The sequence below is a fragment of the Simochromis diagramma genome, unplaced genomic scaffold, assembly GCF_900408965.1.
Source record: "Simochromis diagramma unplaced genomic scaffold, fSimDia1.1 OVJJ01000510.1, whole genome shotgun sequence".
NCBI lineage: Eukaryota > Metazoa > Chordata > Actinopteri > Cichliformes > Cichlidae > Simochromis > Simochromis diagramma.
Genome location: NW_024387326.1, coordinates 2,546,400 through 2,572,925, shown reverse-complemented (window position 1 = coordinate 2,572,925; position 26,526 = coordinate 2,546,400). Strand labels below are relative to the sequence as shown.

General features: G+C 41.3%; 1 protein-coding gene and 1 long non-coding RNA gene across 3 annotated transcripts in view; both read right to left on the bottom strand.

Moving 5' to 3' along the window:
* prkcbb (protein kinase C, beta b) overlaps nucleotides 1-26,236 on the bottom strand; it is a 102,197-nt gene extending 75,961 nt beyond the window's left edge. Inside the window, exons 1-2 of one of the 2 annotated variants that reach the window (XM_040006132.1) lie at nucleotides 25,779-26,236; nucleotides 24,439-24,470 (exon numbers count right to left, since the gene is read on the bottom strand). In XM_040006132.1, coding sequence (XP_039862066.1) covers nucleotides 24,439-24,470; nucleotides 25,779-25,957 — 211 coding nt within the window. In that variant the 5' untranslated portion in view covers nucleotides 25,958-26,236. The remainder of the gene's footprint in view (nucleotides 1-24,438; nucleotides 24,471-25,778) is intronic. The other variant, XM_040006131.1, reaches the window with a different exon arrangement.
* LOC120717857 lies at nucleotides 49-22,117 on the bottom strand. Its single transcript, XR_005692283.1, has 2 exons — nucleotides 4,607-22,117; nucleotides 49-4,569 (listed from the first exon to the last, which is right to left on the bottom strand). It is a non-coding gene; the product is annotated as an uncharacterized LOC120717857 (long non-coding RNA).
* Nucleotides 26,237-26,526: the final 290 nt, after the last annotated feature.

Below are 26,526 nucleotides of genomic sequence, written 5' to 3'. Positions count from 1 at the left end.
ATGATCTCACTTACATATTTGGGGATCAGTTATCTTTGTGTCATATTCTATTTAATCCGTACCTACTGGCAAACCGGTGGTGATCAGAGGGGTTATAATTAACACAAAGGAACTTTCTCCAACACACACATAAATCATGCCCACCTCAATGGTACTTCACTCCCACGCAACATCCTCTCTTTGGTTACACCACCTACTCACTGCAATGATACTGTACCACACACACTCACACACAAAGACCACCCACTCATTCCAGTGATATCGCAGATTGAATACGCAGGGTGTGAGGGTGGAAGGATGGGAGTACAGAGAGAAATGGTGTGAGCTGTGCGCACATATTGCTTCAAGGCAACTGCTCTTTTCGAGTATTGCTACTGCCAAATCCCTAATGAAAACACACTAATGCATGCACACACATACACACATACACGCAGATCTGCCAATAAAATAGTGCTGTATGCCATTCAAGCATATGACCTTTGGGCCAAAACCAAACACCAAAAAATACTGTCAGAGCTAAAATGTGCCCCTCCTTTTCTCAATAAATCTGTTAATTAGTCATTAGTTGCTCAATTATTTACACATCCACTTAGCTGACCCGAAACACTGACAGGCAACACATGCAAGACAAAGGGCATCACCTAATCTCACAAACCCAGATCCCATTTGTTGGATTAAGAGAAGGAGGCCATCTTGAAAGGAGTCCTCCAATCAGCCAACTGAGGGTTACCCAACTGCTGTACCACAATGCATAGGTCAAGTGCTAATTGGTTGAACAGCTGACTTAAAAAGAAAAGGGAACCATAGACAGTAACAAAGATGGATTTAGCTTGAACTCATTAAATATTTTCCTGATGAGTATATGGATTCAGTTACTTATTTCAGGTCACACTAAATGAAACATTATAATTTTATATATTTTGGCTTTTAAATCATCCGTGCATTTTTGCCTGCTTATCTAGGGCCGGGTTGCGGGGACAGCAGCCTAAGCAGAAAAACCGAGACCTCCCTCTCCCCAGCCACCTCCTCCAGTGTAACTAGGGGAACACCGAGGCATTCCCAGACAGCTGAGAGATGTAATCTCGCCAGAGTGTCCTGGGTCAGCACCGGTGTCTCCTTCCAGTGGGACATACCCAGAATATCTGACTTGGTAAGCGCCCAGAGGAAACCTGTCAGGTGCCTGAACCACTTCAGCTGGCTTCTTTTGATGTGGAGGAGCTACATTGAGCCCCTTTGACATGACTGAACTCCTCACCTTGTCTCTAAGGGACAGTGAGAGGCCAGCCACCCTTTAGTGAAAGCTACAAGCCATTTGGTCCCTGTAAAACCACTGTAGGAGCTTGAACCACACTGCAAGCACTAAGTCGAACTGATTTCCAGTGGGTGTTGGACTCCGCCAGAGTTGCCCTTTGTCACCAGTTCTGCTCAGAATTTTCATGGACAGAATTTCTAGGTGTACCCAGGTGGTGGAAAGCTTTCACTTTAGGTGCCTCAGTATTTTATCTCTGCTTTTTGCAGATGATGTTAGCTTCATCGGGGGGGTGGCCTCCAGCTCCTCACGATCAGCACACCCAGATCTAAGCCCATGATCCTTAGCCTGAAAAGGGTACACTTGCTGCCCCAAGTGGAGCAATTTAGGCATCTCGGGATCTTGTTCACAAGTGAGGGGAGAGGAGAACAAGAGATTGACAGACGAATTGGGGCAGTGGCTGCATTGAGGAGGCTGTATCGGTCCATTGCAGTAAAGAGAGAGCTAAGCAAAGCAAAGTTTTCAATTTACTAGTCGATCTATATCCCAATCCTCACCTGTAATCATGAGCTGTGGGTAATAACGGCCAGTTGGTAACAAACCAAATCCAGCCAACTTGTGGGCTGGGGCCAACTTTTTGGAAGCTGACAGCTGGAACCGAGGTTCAGCTGCTCATATAAAAGTATTCCTGCCCTGTTGACCTGTTTGTTCCTATTTCCCCTCCCCCCACCTTTTCTCTCTTTCTCTCATTTCTCAGGGGATGCCAAGCCCAGAAGTGATGGTACATATTTCCGGAGGTTTTCCAACCAGCAGAACCACCATCCTGCTCCTTTCCTCCATTTTGCAAGTCCCTAACACACTAAATATTTCATAAACAATCTCAGTAGATGTTGCGGTTTTTGCTGATGAAACCAAAATAAAAGATTTATTATTTTCTCAGCATTCAACAGCTGCCACTACTGTGCAATCCTGCATGGATTAAACTGAGGGTTGTTCCCTGTCTACCTCCCTCACAAACCGTGCTTTTATCCGTGCTCCTGCTCCGCACATCTCTGCCCCCTCGGTGCCCTCTGTGCACCCACACGTGTGTAGTTGGCACCGTGCCGTGCCTTCATTATTTATCATACACATTAAATATTCATGATATTCATCAAGAACACAGAAACACATACTACAAACAGGCATCTATCTCTCTCTTTTTTTCTCCATCTCAGTAACTCTCATTAATTTGTTACACTTCAGTTTATGTTAAAGCAATGGAAAGCACCTGCAGAGCTTGGCAGGGCATTAAGTTGCTGGTTGCAGTTAGCACCTCTTTTTTTCTTATTATGAGTGAGAAACTGGTGGATAAAATCAGCTAAAATGGTAAATGATTTAAAGCATCCACTGCTATGCAAGTGCAAACATGTTGTCCACAATGCAAAGGTTTTCATGGGCCTTTTCCCCAGGAGAGGGCAGGTCATTACATGCACAGTCAGCTGTCCGCAGCATGCGTTCCTTTTCCCCATCAGTAACTACTTTAACAAGAAAAAAAGCTTCTCACTTCACAACAGAAATACATTTATAATAACATAAGTTTGTAGGACATAAATGTTTCACTTAGAGCAAAAAGCATAAAGTAAGATTTTGAGCTTTGGGTCATTTTTAATGCTGCTTGCAAACAACTGGTTAATCTAAGAAAAAATAACCACCAGATGAATCTATGATGAATTCAGTCATTAGCGTTGATTCGATTCCCTAATTGCTTTTAATGGATGTTCCGTTCTTTATATAACCACTGGAAGTAAAATGCTAAAAGTTTCATGAATCGCAAAGGAAATGAAAGCGTTCATCCCAGCAACCGATGGGTTAGGCCGCTCACACGCAGACACAGAAACATACAAAACACACCTCTTGAAATGTTTGTGTAACTACAGCTCTTTGACGTGTGCCACGCTGCCCTAATCCCTCCCCAACAGTCATGTGTCATGATTATATAAAAGCTTATTGTCAGTCAATATCATCTTCCCATCAGGCTCTCTGTGCATCAATACGGTGCAAAAGAGGAATCAAACAGAGAGACACTGCATTACAGTAAGACTGCATCATCTTACATGAAGAACATTTTGTGAAAGATTACTCAGAAATCTAAAAACTTTCTGAGCGCAGATAATAAATCATTTGCTCTCATACTGAAGCGAAACAAGTCGCAATTAATGTTTTCATTAGGAACACTTATTAGAGACAGCATTTACTGAGCTCTAATGCAGTGAAGCACTTTACTGTTTTTTTCAATTTTCCCATTTATACCTCTTTTTTTCACTTTGATTTTTTCTTCCCCTCTCCTCTCTTCATCTCTCCAACTTGCTCCGGTATATTCTGTTTATGAAATGTTGGCAGAACACGATGTCGTACACAGCCTTTCCCTCTAATGAGCTGCCAACGTGCGTGCGCCTGTGCGTTTGTTTTGGTGTGCATGCGAGACGCAGTGACATGCAGCGATGTCCCAGATTTAGATGCTTTCAGATTCAGTATCCAGGTTCAATGCTACACCACACAGAAATCTGTAGCTACTTCTATTTATTAATCTATAGCCATAGTAGGCTGTCACCTACAGCGTTTCCTGCATTGCAGACACTTACTATAAGTAATACTACCTTTATCGCTGAATTAACATGCTGAATGTAAGAGATCAAGATTAACTTACTCTTTTCTGAGAATGAAGGTCTTGAATCTTGAATAATTATTTGTATATATTCGTCTGGTTTGACCATGAGCATGTTTATCTTAGTTTTCTGTGATGTAGTGAGCAGCCATAATTGCTCCCATTGATGCTGGATCTTACAGCTTTTTTTTTGTAATTTCTAAAATAATTATAGCAAATGATACAAGCTTTGGCTATAAAACTGTCCTTTCAGCATACACATGTTATGCAAAAGTGACATAACGAGCCTATAATGACAGTACATGGTCTTCTGCTGCAACAGAGATGCTCTTCTGCACACCTTAGCTGTAATGAGTGTTTATACAAGCTCAAAGCATTCTGGCCATTCTCTTCTGACCTCTGTTATCAATGAGGCGTTCTCACCCGAAGGACTGCCGCTCACTGGATGTTTTCTCTTTTTCAGACTAATCTCTGTAAGATGGCTGAACTGGAAAATCCCAGTAGATCAGCAGTTCATGAAATACTCAGAAAAGCTGATCTGGCACCAACTGCCATGCCAGCCACCAAAAATCGCTGTTCTTCTGCATGCCTAAATGTACTGAGTTGCTGCAACGTGACTGCCTAATTAGATAGTTGAGTAAAGGAGCAGTTTATCAGGTGTACCAGTGAATGTATACTGACTGACTTGGCTCACTCATTTGGCTACAAAACACCTGCATCACACCTTCTCCCTGACTGCAGCCTAGCAGACCTGGCACAGTGTTTAAACAGCGTAGGGAAAGGTCTAGGCGAGCACTACTGTTGCCGTTTCTGTTTCTTGCTCTTCCTACTGTCTCAGTGAAGAGGAAACTTCCTCATGAGTGGGGGTGAAAGACTCAAAGAGGAGGCTGGTGCAACAGGAGGAAGGCAAGAAGAAGAAGAAGAGCGAGGTGATAAAGAATCGAAAGCAAGAAGAAGAAAGTCAATGATGTGAACAAAACGGAGCACCATTCACCTTGGGCACCTCCCCTCATGTCTGTGCGTGTTTGTGTGTGTAACTTCTTATATAAGGGGGAGGTGAACAGCCTACGCCAATGTATAAATACCCACGATGCCGCTGGTGGAGCAGGGAGAAGGGTCAGAGTGAGTCAGCACACCCATATCACTCCTCCTCTTTCTCTCTCTCCCTTCCGTCAATCCATCCGCTCTTCTCCTCTATACTCCTCCTCCTCCATCTCTCCAGCGATCATTTTTCATCTTGTTACACAAAAACAGAGGATTTCACTTGGCAAGCGAAAATGTGACCTTGGGTTGGTCATGCTCATAAAGACAAGTAGGGGTGTAAACAAAGTAAAACAATCAATTAGACTTTCACAACCGGACCCTTTCACCAGTGCTTTTACGCAACGCTTCCCAGGAAATCTGGCAAATCCTAAAAGATCATCAAAAGGTTATATTTGTTAGATTTCAGGCGTATTTAACATCTATTCTTTTTATTTTTGCAACTTCAACAGAGTCCATCTGCTCAAGTGGTCCTTGAACACTTGCTTCTTTCATTTCACTCCTCTTAGGATGCTCCATATGTGTTTGTGGCATGTGGCTGTTTGCTGTGACTATGGCTGCATTTAGAGAGATTCTTCTCTAGCAGGAAAAATCTGCTATAAAAACAAGTCACGTGTTAACTATAAATGATTTGACAGCTTACTATAGGGGGAGTCCACTGCAAGGCAATCACTATCAGTCCTAAAGCCACAAACGGGCCACAGCTTTTGAAAAAGGGGAAGAAAGAAGCAGCGTTAACACTGTGTGACTTCAGTAAATGATAACATGCAGTCATCATAAGCAGGAACATGCAGCTGTCTTACGTTTCATTTACTACTCTTTGAATAGCAGATAATAAATTATATAAAATATCAGCAGAACTATAATAGGAAGACGCTTTTTTATAAATAATGTATTGTTTCTCATTCAATAGCTATTCTAATATTAAATAGGAAGATAACAGAGTGACAAAACAATAAAACTGCCTTTTCAGGAGACACTACAGTCTGTCTGGCTTCTTGCGCCGCTCGATTTCAGTTTCAGCTCTGTGCCAGCGCTGTAAAAGTTTTGGCACAGAGTGATTTCACGTGGTCCAGCTAACACCTCCACCCTTATCCTCTCTCTCTCTGTGTCTCTCATCTGCTCCGTCTCTAGCTCATTCACTGCATTCCCTTTCTTTCATTCACTCCATCTCCTCCTCTTGATTTCTGGCCTTTCACTCTCCTTCTTTTCCCCCTTTTATCCCAAGCTCTGCTCATTCATCCTTCTCTTTATCCTGTCACCCAATTCCATCCCCTACTCGCTCGATCACATTTTTCAGCAAGTTGGCTCGCCTCCACCTCGCGGTTAATATATTTGCTTTTTAATCACATACATGCAACTGCAAACTTTCAGATCTGAGAGCTTCCTAGTGTTTGTGCAGTCTGCAGCTGAGCCACTGCTGTGTGGGCGTTACGTAGGTGTCTTGCTTTTTGTGCACCTTGATAGAGCTTGTTAAGATGGGGGAAGCATACGTTTCCATGTGTATCAGTTTCTTCTAATGGGTGTAACACTGATGGTGTAAGTAGGCCTGCGTGCAATGCATATATTAGTACCAATAACCTAAAAGAAATCGAGTATGTAAAAACAATCTACTTAAACGACGAAACATAAGTTTGGATTAAAAATATATTGTCAAGAAGATGTGCTGAATAGCTGCACGGCACAGTAAAAAACACTGACATTTGCACTGTTAATCTCTGCACCAACACTTGTTGTCTCTTCTCGCTCCCTGTTTGTGTGCACATGGAGGGCTCTTCGTGTCCTCTCACTGCAGAAGTACATCTACCTCCGCATCTGCTGAGCATGTCCAGTCGACACACACACACACACACACACACACAGACACACACCGGTAACCCTGTAATCTCCTGTACTGTACATCAACTTTTCTTCACTATGCTTCACTCTCCTGCCCTCATCTCTCACTCACTCCACCCTTCACTGCCACTCTCTCTCTCCCTCTCTCTCTTAACTCCCCCGCAAACAGTACCTGCTGTTTTCGGCCAGACAGCAAGAAAATAACTGCGGGTAGGAAAGAAAAAGCAGAGAAACTGAACGCTCGAGTGTATACAGTGTGGGTTCTTTACATTAGACATCCTTGTATTTAGAGCAGGCATGCAGTTTTACCTGATCTGAGGTTACTCATTAACAGAGAGAGAGATAATATGAAGAGGATGAGGGAGAAAGAGTGGGTGAGAGAGGACATCGAGGTGAGAGTGGAGAGCCGATGAACAGCTTTGAATACCAAATAATACATGAAATACAAGTACATGTGCCAGCACTGATTACAGAATGAAACACAAAATTTCAGACCGATACAGACAGCAATTTGATTTGTTAATGTGACTTCAACAAATGAGCTGATGATAGCCAATCATGTTGTTGATATATGGAGCTAAACTCAGTCCAGAGGGCTGTGCTACGGCGTGAGACTAAAGTCCTAGAGTTTTCTGTGTCCTGGCTAAATCACCGTGGTAACTTCATGGGAACATATTTACTACAGGTTTGTATTTTCTAAGAAGTTTGTGTTTTTATTCCATTTTGACTTTTTGTTTTTAATTCAGCTTAGTTAGTTTTTTCTTTAGTTTCAGTTTATTTTAATTATTAACATATGGAGGGGCTGGATTAAGGAAAATTAGAAGTTTGTTATCCTCGATTGTTATCTGCTGCTTAGTCTGTTTTACACTGCAACAACTAGAACACAAAAAAACTCTCTAAGAAACCTGATCAATCAGTCAAATTCATTTCACTTTCACCTGTTGACAATCTAAAGCGCTCTCCACATCCCCTTCAACAGGCTGTGGGACAGTAACCTTTTATTTTTACAGTAAATGCATCCAGTTTCAAGTTTCAGAGCTCCAAAGTGCACGATAAAAATAAACAGCAGCACAGAGAGAGCACTCAGCAATAAAATAATTAACTTGAAATAAAATGTTTATTTTACCGCTCTGTGTGCTGATCTCATCCTATTTGCAATACTGTTGCATTTTATTGTTAAGTGTTTTTATCTTCTTTATAGATTTTTATCATCATCATCTGTTGACGGTACCATCATCTGATAACATCTCTGTTTGGAGTCGGCTGCACTTACAGGGATCATTTTGTGTGGAAGAAGAGTCACTTGACCTGTAAAAAGCCTGCCTTATCAGAGAAAGTTGCTAAACATGATTGTAATATCTGTCATCTCCAACTGAGGCTTTAGCTTTTGCCGACCCAGCTAATGCAAAGAAACCCTGGCTGTGCCGAACTCCCTTCATAGTATACAAGTGGAGGAAATATGGCAGAAATATTGTGGACCTGTTGTGAACTCTACCACTACATCTCCAGCTTAGAGCTACAATATGATTGATCTGACTGACATTATAATGCTACAGTGCTACAAAGCTATAATTCACTCAGTAAAAGCTTTTCGCTGTATATCTATGGTACGCTGTACGTGATCACGTGATCACACACAGTGTCAGTTTTAACTCAGAGTGGATTGCATCCACTAGTAATTTGCAACATAACTCTCCTTAACTTATTAATACACACGACCTGATAGATAAGGGCTTAAAGAACTACACATAACCCCTGACACAACCACTGATGTTTGGTATTTTCAATAAAAAAAGGCAAGCTCTCCAATTGAAACCATATAGGTGTAAAGTACCTATCGTCGTGGTTATAATAATAAATAAATATATATATAGATATACACACTTGTCACATGACCATGAAACTGTTGTCATTTTGGAGAATTTGTTGAAATAACTGATGCTGTCTTACATAATTGAGTCCACAAAATATATCTAATGCTTGCTCAAACAACCTCTGAGGTTATTATTTATTGGAGGATGTTCTGGCGATGCTCAGCACTACCTAAGAACGAGTAGCTGCTTGTTCAGTATTTTCACATACGACTGCTCTCTGCCAAAAAGAGAGACGAGATAAGAGAGTTAGCAATCAGGAAATTTTCTTAATTTTGATAACCTGGATCTTCACGATATAAATCATAGTTGCTGATACAGGCAGATAATGTCATGTCCACCTGCTTATTTACACAGCATTATGCAGCTTCTGTACAGCAGAGTAGCAGCGCAACACTAGCAGGCTGAGGGGGATAAAACTGAGTGCAGTAAAGAAAGGCTCAGCTTTTGGCCAGATTTACTGAAGCCAAAACTTTGCTGTTAAGAAAAAAACCTCCTCGCACATCTCTAATGGGAGATACCAATCAAGCTAGATTTTAGCTTCAAAGATCAGGCGGGCAATCACTGAAAAATAAGGACCAAATTAAGACCAGCCACATATGTCCGCGTGGTGTGAAAGCAACTTAAGATATTAAGGAAAATGTTATGTTATACCTATGTTTTATCATCCAAAAAAGGTCACCTTTTCCAAAGAAGTGAAAATGTGAAAGAAAGATACATGGCTGGCATCCAGATAAAATGTCATCCTATTCCTCTTCACCTCAAGCCTCACCTCCTGAACTGAAGTTTGGGTTCTAACACAAAAAAACATGCATATTTAGTCCCAGCTAAAGAAATAACAACAGCTGGTTATAGGCTAATTTAATGCTATGTAACATTAGGCTTAAATGCCCTAACAATACCACTTTCCCACTAGTAAACTGTTTGGTTACATTCTCACATCACATGAGAGTTTATTCACTAAGTGTCAGAGTCCAACAGCGTTATTCACTTCAAAGCTGGTTTCACTAACAGCAGCTAACAGAGGCTAACAGCAGCTAATACAGGCTAACAGCAGCTAACAGATGCTAACAGCAGCTAACAGCAGCTGCTGTTACAGCCAGAGAAAATAGACGTGGACACCAGCTTAGCAAAGTTTTCTGGTTCTGTTTTGTTATCAGCTGAAGTTAACAGCGGACAGACAGCCTCTAACTCTGGATTATTAAATTGGGAAGGCTACGAAAATAAAATTAAGTTGACTGCAGTCGGTGGTGGTAATAGTGAGATTTTACACACTATACTTTTAAGGTAGGTTAGAGAGCATCAGTACGATGTTGTTTTGATGTAGTTGTCAGTGCTACTATTCAGAAAGCCCAAAAACAACAGCTAGAAAAGGATTCAGCAAAAGTAGAATTTGTGCTATGTGACCGTTTAGCTAACAGGTAGAATATGTAGCACAAAGAAAACAAGAGCTTGTGTGTGTGTATGTATGTATGCTTGCTTGTATAACTGCGCAATTTGGAGGGCAACAGAGCAGGAGCTACACAAAACATACACATATTTTGACAACAAAGAAATTTAGCAATAATTATAGCCAAGACCGCAAACAAAAAACTCAATGACACATACTTGAATATCACTTGTTTTGTCTTTCTTTCTCTTTCTCCCTCTCACTGTCAAACTCAAATTTGAATGTCCCTTGATGGCGTGACAAGAAAATTGCCATTATGGTTATACAGAGGTTGTTTACATTCATCTGCAAAGAGTACATGAAATAAAACGATAATGCTAAATTGACACTAGCGTAGGTGGACGATATTTAAAAGAAAGAGGCTCTGTCATTAAGTGACAGCCCATAAAGTCACAAACTTAGGTGGTCGGTGAACAATGAGGAAGCTAATAGGGAGAGAGTGAAAGAAGAAGACTGCTGAAGTTAAATCAGAGAGAAGGGGAGAGGAGAAAGGGACACGTGTCAGATGAGGGAGACAAAGTGACAGATGTGAGGGGAGAGTGGCACAAAAGGACAAAGTCAAATAAGGAAACGGAAAGAAAGATGGAGGAAGAGGCATAAAAAGAGGTCTGGGATAACTGCTCTCCTGTCGCCTTGTGCCCCTGTTGCTAGGTTACCATGCGTAGATGAATGGGTTAAAGCATCTCAGGAGCGACAGTGACATAGTTTAGCTGATCTCCATCAGCCCATACACACACAAAAAATGGAGCAACTGTGTGTAACCCTAGATTTAGATTTAGATTTTGCCACTGAAGATCTGCATGCAAACAAACTCACATCAAGAAGATAAACACACCACAGACAGAAAGTCCAAACTTGGACTGAGCGAAACCTGTGCCAAGTCTGGAAACGCATGTGTTCAGATTTTTTTCACTGCCAGAGATGCTTATAGGATAAACACACGATGGAGTCACTAAAAACCATAACGTACCACAATCTTAACAACGTTCCCGTGAAACAAACCTTCCAGTAATATTGTGAAACTTAAACTATCTGAATATTTTGACAAGGTTTTTCCAGCGAAACGGTCTCCGCACATGCACTTTGTGGTAAAAAAAAAAAGCCACTACTAAAAGCTGATCCACTACAAAAGCCCATGCAAACAGAAGGAGAGCCACATTTGCACAAATGTTTAAGCAGACCTCGATGTACAATATTAAACTGTAACATATCCATTAGGGGAAATAGATATGTGTAAAGACAATAAACAGAAACAGAAAAAATACATAAAGAAAATAAGTGTAGTTTTAATAATAAGAAGAAGAATACAAATGCTAATGAAACAGTGCAAAGAATAAATATAGTTCCTAGTATTTGCCTTTTAGGTTTATCTTTTCTTCTTTAGTTATATGTGATATAGTGTGGATGATTGTCCTATTTTTCCCATGCTGCATGCAGTATTGCGACATACTATGAGAACACTGCCATTCCCACTCCTAATGATATCACAAATAACAAGAAGCACTCCGAGAGCACAAACTCCACCGAGGCAGCTCACTCTCTCTCAGTATTTACTTTTACGGGAATAGGATTATATTTTGAATATTTAATTCATTTTCTTTGTTCTTTTTAAATGTACTTTAAGTAGTGCAGTACAAATCACTTAAGCAAGACAGATGTTTACTTTGATTGCATAAACACTATGTAGGAGCAGGTAATGGATATTCTGTACTGATTTATAAATAACTAGACATGAATAACTTCAGCTTATTACCAAATATTATACTACAGTATATTTCTAACTAACTAAGCAGCTCATTCTTTTTCTCTGACACTTGAAAAACACATTTTGTTGTGAACTTGAAAAAATGTCACTGTGGGATTAGAGGTCAAATATGACATGATCTTTTATCAAAGTTTGACCCTATTTGACCTTAAAGAGGAGCGCAGAGGTCCCGGGTAAGATCATATTAAGAATCGCCACAAATCTTTCCCTATATGCCTATATGTTGTCAGTATAGGATTATTATCACCTTGACCTTCAGATCAGTCTGTTGACCTTGAAAGGAGGGGTCAGAGGTCAAACAGACAATATGGATCACAGTTTCTAAATTTTGAGGCTTTTGTCAACTTTTGACCAATAAATCATGAACTTGACCTTGAAGACCTTTGTGGATGTGAGCCACCTACACCGCTGGTCGAGTTAATAAGAAGAAGAATACACAATTCCTACTACTTGCCTTTTTAGGAACATCTCTTCTTGTGTTCTACATGATATGTTGGATGATTTTCTTGTCTTTCGAGTACTGCATCATCCTACAGCTGTATTGAGACACCACAGTATCATGTGTCACATACTGCGTTAGCACTGTATCATAAAACTGCCCTTCCTTCCCTTCATTCATATCCTAATGATATAAATAATTAATGTGATTGCTCCTTTTTTCTCTTTCTGCAGTTGTTTTCACACTCGCCAAACTTTAAACTGATATTTTGAGTGCAAATAATTGGCTGAAAAAGATACAAAACACAGTAAACAAGCTTAAATATTCATATGTCCTAATATTATCCTTCTATAGCTTTTGCAGTAATACTCTTAATATTATGAAGTGTAACTGACAAACAGCATGGACTCTGAACATTACTCATCCCTTATTTTTTGTTTTAATTTTCTAATTCCAGTTCGTCTCGCACCCCTGTCAGTTTCACTTCCTCATTTTGTTTGTTTTCCTGACAGTTTTTTGTGACACCTGCTTTCAATTAGCCTGCCAGTCTCTCCTCTACCGGATGTGTAGCTCTTCCTGTTTGCCACACTGTCTTGGTCCTTCCCAGTCAAGCGCTCCAACATTTTGTTTATCTTTCTTCTTTTCCCCCATTTGACCATTGCCTACTACTTTTTTTCCCTCTGTCCTTTGCATGCTCTTTTGCTTTGCTTGTCCAGGATTTTGGACCTCATTCTCTATTTTTCCTGAGTCTTTTTTCCTGTCCTGAGTCAAAAAACAAAAACAAAAACCAAATTATATCATACTTTCCTCAGTTTTGCAACAAAACCATCATGCAATTGCATCCCTTTTCAAAGAAAGTCTTTCAAACCCACAATAGAAGCACAGCAGCTTCTGTTCCCCAGCAGTTAGTAATCCAGGTGGGCTATCACACCTACACACCATGACTCATGTTTTAGACATTTAGTTCATCTCATCATCATCACCAATTTGCCCTGAATGCAATAGATCGAGTTCAATTCGTAGATCACCTACGCTCCAGTCAGTCAACAATGAGCGATGCAAAGGTGCCGTGACGGTGATCATGTAGGAGACAAGTGTTCGGAGAGTCAGTCGTTTAAAAAGACGAGCCAAGGACTTTGAGTTTTGTGGTGGCAGTAAATTGGGTGGAAAGACTTAGCAAACACATTTGTGTTACAGCAATAAGGGCATGCTTAACTTTTATTTGATCAGTCGCCTGTAAAATCATGTTCAGGTAGCACGCATGACAGAAGGATTCACTCCAAGGTGATGCTGAAGCATAACTCCAATACAACCATTCATCCTTATGTGTTTTTGTAAATCTCCACACAGGAAGAAGCTGACCTGATTGAGCATGTTTAGAAAGTCCACAATTTACATTAATAAAGGATTAATAAAGGTTCCCCCTTTCAATGTCCAAGTGCCAGTCACCACAGGACAACCTAAAGAGAGCCAATGTCCCAGTGGGTCAGAGCTACTCTGATGGCACAAGAAACCTCTATCCACTTTTAGGCATATGGTTATAAGGTTCTATGCATGCTAACATTGTGCTAACACACATTTCAGATGACGCTGATGAGCTGATTAGATTTTTGTCTGACATTTACTTATAAAACGGCAACAAAAGGAAAACTACACCAGGTGACACTAAAGGAAGAACTGTGGTGCCAAAGGTCAAAGGTCACGCAGGAGGCAGGGACACCAAATTTCAGTACTTTATTAAATAAATTAAATACTGTGGAAATACTACAAATAACAGAGCTCATGTCATACACAGCCATTCTGAGATGACGTCAGATTAGCAAAAGGTTTCAACTGAAAAACCATCTAACACACTAATGTTCACAAAGCTACCTCCTAATTCAAAGCAAGCTAGAAAAAAACCTGATATCTACCTGGTGATTGAGTTTAATTTTTTCACATTCGGCAACCAATTGCACCTTGTGTTGACTACATGGTTGCCCCGAGCCTGAATGTATTGCTCACTCACAACATTTTTGATTGCAATGTGATTGCAACCTTTCTGCAGTCACTCTCAGAGAGCTTGTTGGAGGTTTGCAAATAATTATTGTCTAATTTCTAAATGCACATGAGTCTGAATAAGTCTTTGTCAATGAGCACAACTCCAGGAGGCTTGACTCAACAGGCTGCCAACTGGATGTACTGGTTATATTCTTACAGAGCAGAAAAGTTGTTCAGCATATCGCAAAAACTGCAGTTAAAAATGAACAGTAATACTGTTAGAAATTGCAGTAATATTGTATTGTGAGTGATGTTTCATGATAACATCATATCGTGGAGTGTTCGGTGATTCCCACCTCTAGTAACCACCACAAAAGTGCTGCAATGTCTCCATGAAGCTGCTTCGTTTATTTTGCAAATCTAAAGCGGAAGGATCTAAATTTGGGTACTGTGTACACACTGTCCAGTCTCTTTTTTTGTTTAAGATGTCAAACAAGACTGACCCACATGGACTGTCTGGTTTGCCCTGATATGGCTCCAAGGTGTCACCGTGGCAACGGGTGTAGAATTGCCGCAAATGTCAGCAGCAAGGACAACCAAGCCCTGAAGGAGATCGTCTGTCAATGTGTAACTGAAAGTGAGTACGAGCACACACAGACACACACTAATACAAACAAACACACTCTCAGTGATCAGAGACTTGATGTGTGAAAGTGGATCAGAGCAAAAGGAGCTAGTCCTCAGTGGCAAGTAAAATTAGACTTTGTTTCACACACGCACACACACAGACACGCACACCTGTGGAATAACATGTGCACTCACAGAGGTACAGCAGATAGCCACCTCAGACGGGCTGATGAAAAACCACAATTTTAAGCTTGACTTCTTGACTTTCTCTCTTATTCTGTACATAAAACTGAACATGCAGTGGTACACACACATGCTGACATGAAACACACTCTCAGATATGTTCACACATTGGTAGATGCGCGCGCGCGCGTGCACACACACACACACACACACACACACGCACATGTCGGTTCTTTAATGTGCTCAACTTTAAAACTGAGAAGAGGAAGTCATGGGAGGAAACATACTGGGTGTTACAGTGAAATGACTACGTGAGAACACTTACTACAAACATAGTCTTAGGGTGCAAAAGTTACCAAACTGCAAGTGAAAAACTGAAACTAAAAATTTCAAACAGCAACTTAAAAAGACTTTAGCCTCTGTGCATTTCCTGTGTTCAAATGTAAACATCTGAGCAGCACTACTCCTCTTAAAGTCAATAAATGTTGATATGATTATGACAACACGCGTATAACCACTTGGTGAATTCACTTTTTCAACATGTTTTCTGTTCCTGTATTTACATTTACACCTATGTTGGACACAAACGCTTTATTCTCAGGAGTCAAAATAAATGCAGTAGTAGAACAAAATTCGATAAAATAAAATAAAAATAAAAAACAGCAGCATCTTCTCCACTAGTAATAAGCCGAGTGAGACTTCCCACCTAAAACATATGATTCATACTATGTTGCAGTGTGCCATGGGCTTAAGCTGTTTAGGAAGCAAGCTTGTTGTGTCTGAATAACACAGGGGAATGATGGAGAAATCAATGCACTATAATGCTGCAATATTTTTGGCCCTATCAATAAGTCGACTGTGGCTCGCTTTCAGAGCTATACCCACTACAGAGGCATGGCACAAGAGCCCGCACAATAGTGTTATATAACAGGAAACTCTTGAAAATGGTACGCGTCTTTTACGCTCGATCACTTCATTCCGCTATCTCGACAAAAACACCTCGGCCTCTGTCGCTTTTTAAACCTTACCTTTATTCTGCTGATTTCCACCGTTCTCCCTTCACACTCCCACGCGTTCAGCCCTCCCTCCTCTTCCAACCCCTTTTCACCACTTCCCCCATCCATCCATCCACCTATCCATCCATTCATCCATCCTATTTGTTGGTACTCTCAGTGGAACACTTTTGCTATTTATAAAAGCATCAAAGCCCAGAGCTTCCAGCACACAGCCACTTAAGAGAAGAAGGGGAGATAGAGAAAGAGGTGGGGGGTAGAGAGGGAGGACTAGTAGACACAAGGAGCAACACGGGCAAAGAAGGACCACGGAAAGCTAGAGATATGTGTAAGTAGGGGAGGAATAAAAATGAATGCACAGGATGTGAGTTAGAGAGGAAAGACCTGTAGGTGAAAAGAAAATGTTGGCGTCTACAGGGCTTAACGGAGGAAAAAACAGCACACTGGATTACAGGTGTTCTTAACCACTTTCGTTCGTGCAGGAGCTCAGTGATCTCACCATCAACGCAACGCGTGCTCATCCGTGTCCGTGCATGAAAACCCAGTGTTTTTATATGTGCGCGTGTGTGCATATGTGTGTGTGCCTGTGTGTAGGAGGCAGGTTGCAGATCCCGAGACCTCCCACCCACACAGGTTGGAGTTGCAGAAGCACCTGAGCTGCATTCGCCATAGCCGACAGACACTGGTGTTTGCAAATATTCACTAAGTCATTTGAACCTGAACAGACTCATGAAAAGCCAGAAGACGTATTATGTGATTCCAGAAGAACTGCGGGCACCGTGCCCAACAACAGCTTTATGGTAGATGGTGAAAGCCAGAGACCACTCGGTTAAACTCGCGCACAAAAGACGGCATGAGTCAAAGGGAAGCTTGAATAGAGCCCTTGAATGGTGCTTTTTATATACATTTTTTTCCCCGTTTGAAGAGCGCTAATAGCTGCAGCAAACAACACCTTTATGGGCTTGTTTTAAGTGCAATCTACACTCTGTGCCTACACCATTTCATCTTCCCTCTCTCTCTCTCTCACCTCTTTTCTACCTCTTCTTCCCTGTCCATTATCTTCTCTGCCTGGCAAAAAATATCTCCCACCTATCTGCTGGAGTGTCATTCCAGCATACCTTTTTCTCTCATTTTCAACCATTTGCGCTGGTTTAATTTATTCCACTTTTTTTTTTAGAGTAGATTAGTGCAGAACCAGACCATTTTACTTCTGTGCAGTTCTCTTTATTCAGAGCAGATTCTTTCCAATCAAACGCACACAAAAAACCTCAGTTTTGACTTAATGATATCATTGGCAACACCAATAGCACAGCAGTGTGTGTATCCAGGCGTCACACTGCAAAATGATTACATACGGGATGCTAAATATAAACATTAAATAAATTATGCAGAACTTGGCGTGCGTCTCCTCTATATCTGTGCTAATTTATCCTTCCTCTATCTTTATAAATTCCTCTTTCTTTTGGCCTTAGCTTCATGTCTTCAAGTGAGTACGGTATATTCTTGATAGGTTTCATTATTACAAAAACTGAAGGATAACTAAATATTTCATACTTTTCCCCCCTGCACTTGATATGAGCCACTCAGAAGAAAACACACAGTCCTCCTCTCCTTCCTACGCCCTTCCCACTCACTGTCTCCCCCTTTCCTGACTCCTTCTCTTCCCTCTATGAATTCCACCCCCACTTCTTCATTATGCCTTTCTTTGCTTCTGCCTCCACCCTTCTCATCTCATCATGCTTATCTTCCATCCTTTCAGCCGTTTTCTCTGTTCTCCATCTAATTCTCTGTCTTTCCCTCCTTATTCCCCTAGCTGCAATGTTTACCACACTTCCTGCCACTCACTGTCCCTTCCACCCCTCTCGAGCTCTCCAAAGGGATAATTTGTCCATTAAGTCTGTAAGGAAACAGTGGAAGATACTCAACAGCCTGTTACAAACTGAAACCCTACTCATTATTAACATGCTCATTTAGGAACACGTGTAGACACACACACACACACACAAGCAGAAACCAATCACGTGGAAGCATTAGCACAGGCACAGTTTTGCACAAGCAGCCATTAAGGAAATAAGTGCTCACCAGCTTATTAAATGGAACACGAGGCACGTGCATGCACACTCACTCCCAACTCAAAGAAGTAGGGAATACGCTCAAAAATCGCACAAACGTGGAAGCGCGCTTCTTAGAAATACCACATTGCATAACACAAGCTGCTGCTGCCCTTTGAATCCCACAGTCTCTCTAGTGTATGGAAAACAAAACGGCAGAATCCCACTGAGGCATTACAGTTTATTGTTTACAGCAGCAACACTACCGAGGCAGTCAGCTGCTCCAACCCGCAACACTTGATACTGAGACGCACAAAATGCAAAACAGAACCAGCCTCTTTATTCATGTGTGCAGTAATATTAGCTGCAATTCCAACAGATGGGAGTGCCTTGGTGTTTAATTCTTCATTAATAGTCATAGGAAAAAAGCAAAAAACAAACAAACAAGAATTAAAAAATACTGTACGCTCTATTTGTCTCATCAGCCTGTGTCTGTTACTACAAGTCTGTTTATAATCGATTCACCCTGACTCTACCTTCATGATGACGAACTCAAAATCTCTGGGGCTTGGACTGCTGTTGGACAAAACGTGGAATTGGCATAACCACAGTAATGTGGTTTGTGAACTTCCACCATGAACCCTCCGCTCTGGCAATTTGGCTATTGCTGTCTTGTTTTTTGTTTTGTTGCCCTGACAAGCAAGAGGTTGATGTCACTGAGAAACTGAGGGTAACAAGCCAGCGGCTTGTCAATCACAAGGTAATCCTGCCCTAAAGCAAAGCCTGCTGTATTGAGCTCTTTGATTTACAAGATGAACACTATGCTGTGTTAAATAAGATTTAAAACAGGCAATTTATATCATAAGCACATAAGGAGAGTGTGTACAAAGGCAATAAATTAGGTGAGAATTTAAGGTTATTTTCCAATAATCGTACATAACGTACATCTTTTTGCAGCTATGGCAGTCGCCCTCTGCTGACCATTAAGTCATATAAATACATTTTATTTAATTTATTAATAGAAATTAATTAATAAGAACACAGATTTAAGGCATGTTTGCATTGGATTCACTTATCAGACAAGAGTCCTGGACTGTGAAGCAGGATGTCGGCTAAATGAGGTACCTGGACATCCCAACAGACACTAACGATCACCATCTGATGATGAAATTTAAATCACTCAGACCTGAGCGAACTTTAGCAGACAGGTTTAGGTGAAAGTAGGGGTTACTGTAGCTCAGCAGGTAGAGCAGGTCATCTGCTAAACGCAAGGTTGGTGGTTCGATCCCTGCAAGCCAAATATCCTTGGGCAACCCGAGTTGCCCCAGCTCTCTAATGCATCCTCCATAGGAAAGCACTGAGAAGCTTTAACAAGAAGAAAGCACTTGTGTGAATGGGTGAATGTGGCTTCGGTAGAGGTATCAGTCCTGTCTTCCAGGTAAGAGATCAGCATACACAAAACTACCACCTCCTGACTAATCTGCTCTATGGAAAATAACTTCAGCATTCCCAGAAGAGGACAGTAGCTTACAGAGAGTATTTGAACTCTTTTGGGTTTTCCTGATAAGCTATTACCATAACTGAGAGATTAAATAACTTCCAAACCATTTCATCCTTATGTAGTTATAAAGTGACATAAAACAGAGAAAAGCAAACCCTTGCACTTGCTGACCTTAAATAAAATATGCAACTCATTTTGTCTACTTCTCATTTTAATTTTTTAAATATGTTCTTTACTTCCCCTTTGGCTGCCTGCACAGCTCTTTTTCGGTTCTTTGTCCGCAGCTGCATTTAGAGCAGGGTGTCAAACTGGACGGCTTTGAAAAATGAGAAGGAGGGGCAACAATTTGGAACTTTTAACTGTATTTTTATGAACTTTATAATTGTTTCCTACTGATAAAGACTTCACCCAGTGTCATTCATACTATAATAAAGTAATTAAGTAATAGTTAAACAATTAAATGACAGAAAAGTTCCTTTGTTTCCAATATTTACTATACAAATGTCTTTTGTTTATTTCACAAAGGATATGCTGTTTCATAGTACAGGCCCCTGGAGGGTGTGAATATCTTATATGCAGTCTATGGTTTCAGAGCCTCCCAGTGGTATTTAACTATGTTCAGTGCATTTACTCAGTGTTACTGGGGATTCATCTGTGGTAAATCCACACCGTAGGTAGGTTATAACCTGCAAGCCCTCTGAAATCCTACCTGGGGATTTATGCTTCAGCGGGAAAGCTACATTGTAACCTCAAACCCCTCTGTAACCTACGATGTAACCTGACATACTCCTGTGCATTTCTGGCTACTTTTACACCACAGTTTTTGAATTTATGAGTTATAATAATCATAGGATTAATATAAGGGCTCACAAATATCAAGAAATTCCTGGAAGGAGATTGCTAAAACTATCAGAATGGATGTGAGGTACGAGGACAAAAAGTCCCAGCATTTTATTTGTATCATAGCTGGCACCACCAGGACACAACCACATGGTTGGTAACACGTAATGCACCAGCGCAAGCACAAGTAGGTCATGCTGTAGGCCCAAGAAAATTCACAGCAGAAGTCTAAATCAGCCGACGCACTCACCGACAACAAACATGTCACAACTATCATCACAACAAAGGACAGCTGAGACTGGCACTGGCACTGCACTCACAACCAGTGCTACCAGTCCAGTAAGTACGTGGTGCTGTATTACGATGCTGACTGAGATTAAATATAAACATTATTTGGGAAATAATGCAAATCTTATTGAATTGTCATTCAAATGCAGTTCTCAAAATAAGAGAGCGAGAATTTTTTTAGGGAGCTTTGTGCTAACACTGGTGGTAGTTTCAGTTCCAATTGATGTTGTTAACGATAGCTTTCCCTAACCAGTCGCTTCTGATAATGTGTTAACAACAAACAACAGCTAAATGCTGAAAAGTACTTAAAGTTATCTTTGCTAAAGGGGGGAGAGAAATGATAGTGATGCATATCATTTCTCTCCCCCCAACTAACATCCAAACATCTGATCATTTGTGACGCAGACTCTACACCACATCCTTCGTTATCATAAATACCACCGCAAGCTGCTGCCTGCTGTTCTTTAAAACCAGCTACACTCTCTATTCTCATTCTTTGATTGTCATCTGACCATCTGCTTTGCAGCAATAAACAGGCATATATAATATCTGCAAACCCTCCATATCATATGGAGATAAATGTTCAAAGGTCAGACAGTCTGTGAGACGAGAATTACAAGGTGAAGAACAGGTGAACAAAGGAGTCGAGAGGAGAAAAAGAAAATCACAGCGATCAATCACGAAAATGGAGGCAGGATATGTTTGAGGCTTTCATGAAGGAGATCGATTCATACACACCGTGTAGACCGGGAATGTCAAACTCCTTTTATAAAGCCCGCTTTGTTTTTATGTGGGCCGCACTGGTGAAACTCCAGTGTCAGTGTAAGATGTTTAACTACGCCTTTAATCAGTGAGATATTTAATATAAGACAAAGAATTTCAACAGGTAAAGTAAAGAAATTGTTGCAAATGAAGTAAATGTGTCAGCATGACTCTTTGAGCTTAATTTGAGCAGGAAAAGTCCAAAATTTATGCCCTCTTTCACATTTTCCAAACCCAACCTGTGTGGAGAGTGTGAGGAGGACTCAGGTGCAGACACAAGTGAGGATACGGGAGTGAACTTAAACAAAAGCGAGCCTTTAATTGTGGCTGATGAACACAAAAGAAACAAGAATGAGGGCAGCACAAGAGCAGTAACTAAACAGAAACCTAAACTGGGAACAAACTATGGTAAGGCTATGGCTTGGAATACAAAAGACTGGGCATGGGAACACAGAGGGTGGGAACACAGACAACGCGACACAGACTGCTTGAAACACCAAGACTAAATACACATGAGGGATGATCAGGGGAAGTGGCCACACATGGGAGCACAGCTGACACACATGAACCTAACGACAGGACAGGAGAGGTGAAACTAAATACACTGACATTGAATACACACTTTCAAAGTAAAACAGGAAACATGGAGATTAGACATGACATGAACTAAACATAACCACGCAGACATGACTCATGACAGGTAGACGCACGAACCAGGGAGACGGAGTACAGGGGAAGATGACAGAAGCGACAGCATGAACTTGACAACACAAGACACACAGACATAAACACATGAAGGGCAAGGGAAGCTTAATACAAGGGTAATATAATTACAAATGAGCTGGAATAACGTAATGAACCTAAACAAACAATAAACATCAAAATAGACTAAACACAAAACACTGGGTCGCACGACCCAGGACCATGACACCGTGGGCTTTATTGGGGTCTTTGCTGGGCCAATTCTGGGTCCTTATAACTAACTTGTCCACTGTGGTCTATAGTGATTTATCTTTGAGAGCCATAAAAACCATTTCTCTAAAAGAAACGTGTAGTCACTGTGACTGGTATGCTTGTCTTCATTCACATGAGCTCTCTCCTTCTGAATCTTCTAAAACTGCATGTTTTTGCGCGTCTGTCAAAGAAGCACGACTACGCAAGGCCAAGAGGCAACCTAAACACTGATCCCTTACCTCACTGCCAGTGAGTGGATGTGTTTCATGCGTGTATGAGTGCGTGTGACCTTGCGGAGGAATTCCCTTTCTCCCCGAGCTCTAAGGAAGTGATACCCTGTTCCAGACGGACAAAAGGGTCAGAGAGCAACTCAGGACACACAAAAACACCCACACACTTTTCCAAGGAGGAAAGTGCAAACTAACGATGAGTTCTCACTCACAACAACACGCATCCATGATATTTTCCATTAGATAAATCTTTTCCTTTTATAATCATCCATTTAGCCACTAATCTCCTCCCAGCTCTGGTATCAGGACACACAGGTGTTTGCAGCACACACACTCCTTCCTCTCCAGAGGCGTTTAGGGGCTCCTGCAGTGCAACATTTCTTCCAACAAGCAGCACGGATGATATTGACCCGTTACATACACACATGGGACAATTACCAGATAACCTGCTGCTATGCTAAAGCACACCTCTTCCATCCCACAGCATATAGAGGGCTGCGTCTGAATGTTTCACTGTTGCTAGGAGACGTGAAAATCCTTGAGCATCCAGTTGGCAGTTAATACAGTGGAAAAAAAAACAAAAAAAACACAGACTTCAAACAAATTGAAAAATATAAATGCCAAAAAAGCACCTCCACATTTTTGCCACGTTCCTGTGGTAGTTTATATCATTTCCCGTGGCAAAGGCTGCAAACTCGGACACAGAGTCTGTCCACAGTACACTAGGAGACGACGGACAAAGTGAGGATGAGGGACAAAACTGGCAGGGAGGGATGAGAGAGGAAAGAACAGTGCCTTTTTTTTGCATATAATTCAAATGTCAACCTCAACATAGAAGGTCGTAAATAAGGCCGATTCATTACTCTCTTGCTTTGAGGAGGGTTTTTTTTCCAGTGTGACAAGTCAAATGGCACAAAATTACATACTTTTTCTGATGCAGACATACGACAAAACGTGACAAAAGGTTGTTTTTTTCTGGTGAGAGTCTGCAAGGACATATTTCATGAGTCTAGATCACCTTCCTGCTGTCTACATATCTTTTCCCCACTGAAATGAAGAAGCAGAAACACAGTTCTAGGTTATTCTATTTAAAAGAGAAGCCAAGTCTACAGCTTTGTTTACACAGAAAATTGGACATTTTCAACAAAGATGACATACTTTAAAATGTCAAAATTATCTTTGCCCGCTTATTCTGTTCATCAGATTTTATTTTTTACTCCCAAAGGGTCGAGGTGTTATTCTTTGCTCTCATGAAATCCCAACATACTAGGACTTTAGACTGCTGTGCCTTTGATTAGCTGCACACCAGGGAGGCTGGCCGGCCTGTTGAGCTAGTTTTTACCTGACAAATGAGCTTTGGAAATGGTGCAAAAAATATAATGCACTGTACCACTTATAGCTTTACCAAGTTCCTATTTTCTTTTGGGGTTTTTTTTGTTGTTGTTGTTTCAATGAAAAACTGCTGTTACTTTCTTCAGTGGACGTTTCCTTCACAAACAAGAGCTTGGGATTTTCTCTTATTCTAGGAAAGAAAAATGAAAACCCAGGAGAAAAGGGTAGATGGAAAAAAGGGAGCTTGTAAGATGAGACAGGCAGAAATAAGAAAAAGGTAAAGTTGAACAGAAGAGATGAAGGGGTGACAAAGTTTTCAATTCAGATTCAGTAGATCGGTGACAAATAATGTGTGTGTGTGTGTATTTAATTGTCCTACCTTGACACTGAAATCCCTGCTTCCCAAAACCCCTGTGAGGAGAACAAGCACACAGAAGAAGTTAAAATGTGCATCCGCACACACACAAACAGAAAAGGAAAAAAACTGAACAGAAACTGAAACCTAATCGCTTAACCTTAAGATATCTCCATGGAAGCAAACGTTTAAAAGGATGTTTCTGCCCAAAATAGCACACACACAACCACACACATGCACACACACACAGCAGTGAGGTTTGCAAGCACAGAGGTTGTTTAATTATCATGTAAACAGTTTGCTGGGCAGGTACTGAGGTTACATGCTGACACTGACAAACACACACACTGCTCTGCTGGGAGGGACTGCCCCAACCACACCTAGTCAGTGGTATGTGAAACGCTGAGATTCCCACAGGTGGACACACACATGCATAAACACACAAACACACACCCAGGCCAGCTGATTTTCATACAGTGACTAGAAATAGATAATCTCTCAGGGCCTGAAATCACTTGGTGCTCCCATTGTTCTTTTATCATTGTGCTTATTGACCTAGATAGATAGATAGATAGATAGATAGATAGATAGATAGATAGATAGATAGATAGATAGATAGATAGATAGATCATCATCTGGCCATTGACAAATTTAAAACGCTTTAGGGAACAGATAATAAATAGCCCTGGAGTATGGGGCTCGCGGTCTAGTAAACCCCGGGGGGCTGCAGGGTGACCTGTCTGCACAGGTGACTGACAGAAGAAACTGCAGGCGGAAGAGAAGGAGTGGGAGGAGGCGGAAGGCTGGACTTGTGTCAGGGCAACACTTTCTTGTTACCACTCAGGTTATCCGTGCTGGCAGCGCTTCATTCCTTCCTCTTTTTTCTTTTCCTGCTTTCTTTTCTCTCAGTTCCTCTGCCTACTTAATAGCATCAAACAGTGGTCTGCAGCTATTCTTTTTATAAAAAAAAAACTTTAGAGCTACCCACATATATTTATCTAGCTTCCTTTCTGCCCTACCTAACGCATATAGTATCTACAAGTACAAAAATAAGACGGAAATCGGTCTTTATTTTTGCGAAAACTAAATCAAGTCCACCTCCCACTTCTTCTTCCTTTAAAAAAAACAGCATACATCATGATACCGATTCTTCTGTCCCTACTTTATTTATCCCTACCTTTTATTCCTTCTTTTGCACCACTCACTTAGCCTATATAAATAAAAAGTGCCTTATCTGTACACAGTAAACGGATTTACCGTCTTCTTTAACAGCACCAACACAAGCAGTGACTTAAGTTGGCTTTTTCTTTTTAAAAAAATAAATAAATATGAACTCTAGGTCCATCCCTGTTCCAGCTCCTCACCAGATGAAGTCGGTGCAGTGGCTGCAGAAGGTGGGCTGCTTGAAGAAGCGCGCGATGAATTTGTGGTCCTTCACCTCGTGCACGTTCTTCTGCCGGAGAGCTCCCTGGCGCGCGAAGCCCCGCATAGGCTCGCGGGGTCCGTCCTCCCCATCACTGTTGGCCGCCGCCGAGTCTGCCATTCTCCCGGTGTTTTCAAGCAGCTGCCTTAATGGTTGTTGGAAATGAACTACCTCAAGTTGCAGGTGCCAGAAACAGACGCTCTCTGGAGAGGCGGAAAGTCTTTCTTTCGTGGGTTGTTCCGAGAGGAGGTGTTGTCGGCGGTGCTGGACCAGCTAATGGATAGTTTTCGGTAGTTTGGGTTTTTTTCCTTCTCTGACTAAGTTGTCTTGTCCTCCGGTTGAGCAGACGGCTGCCGCTACACTGCCTCCCCTCTGCTTCCTCCTTTTTTCTTCAGAGCGCTCTGACAGCAGAGAGAGAGAGAGAGCGAGCGAGCGAGAGAGGGAGAGGGACGTCAACTATTAACATTATCTCATTTGCTGTGGCACCTCCTATAGAAGCAACGCGCTTTAACTAATCTGAAATAGAAATAGTGTTCAATTTAGTTCAGTTCACCTCTGTTTATATATCGCATTTATATAGGCACTTATACTGTAAGATAAAGACCCGACAATAATGCAAAGAAAACACATTTGGCGACAGTGGGAAGGAAAAACTCCCTTTTGAAGGGAAGACGATTCTGTTATAAGGG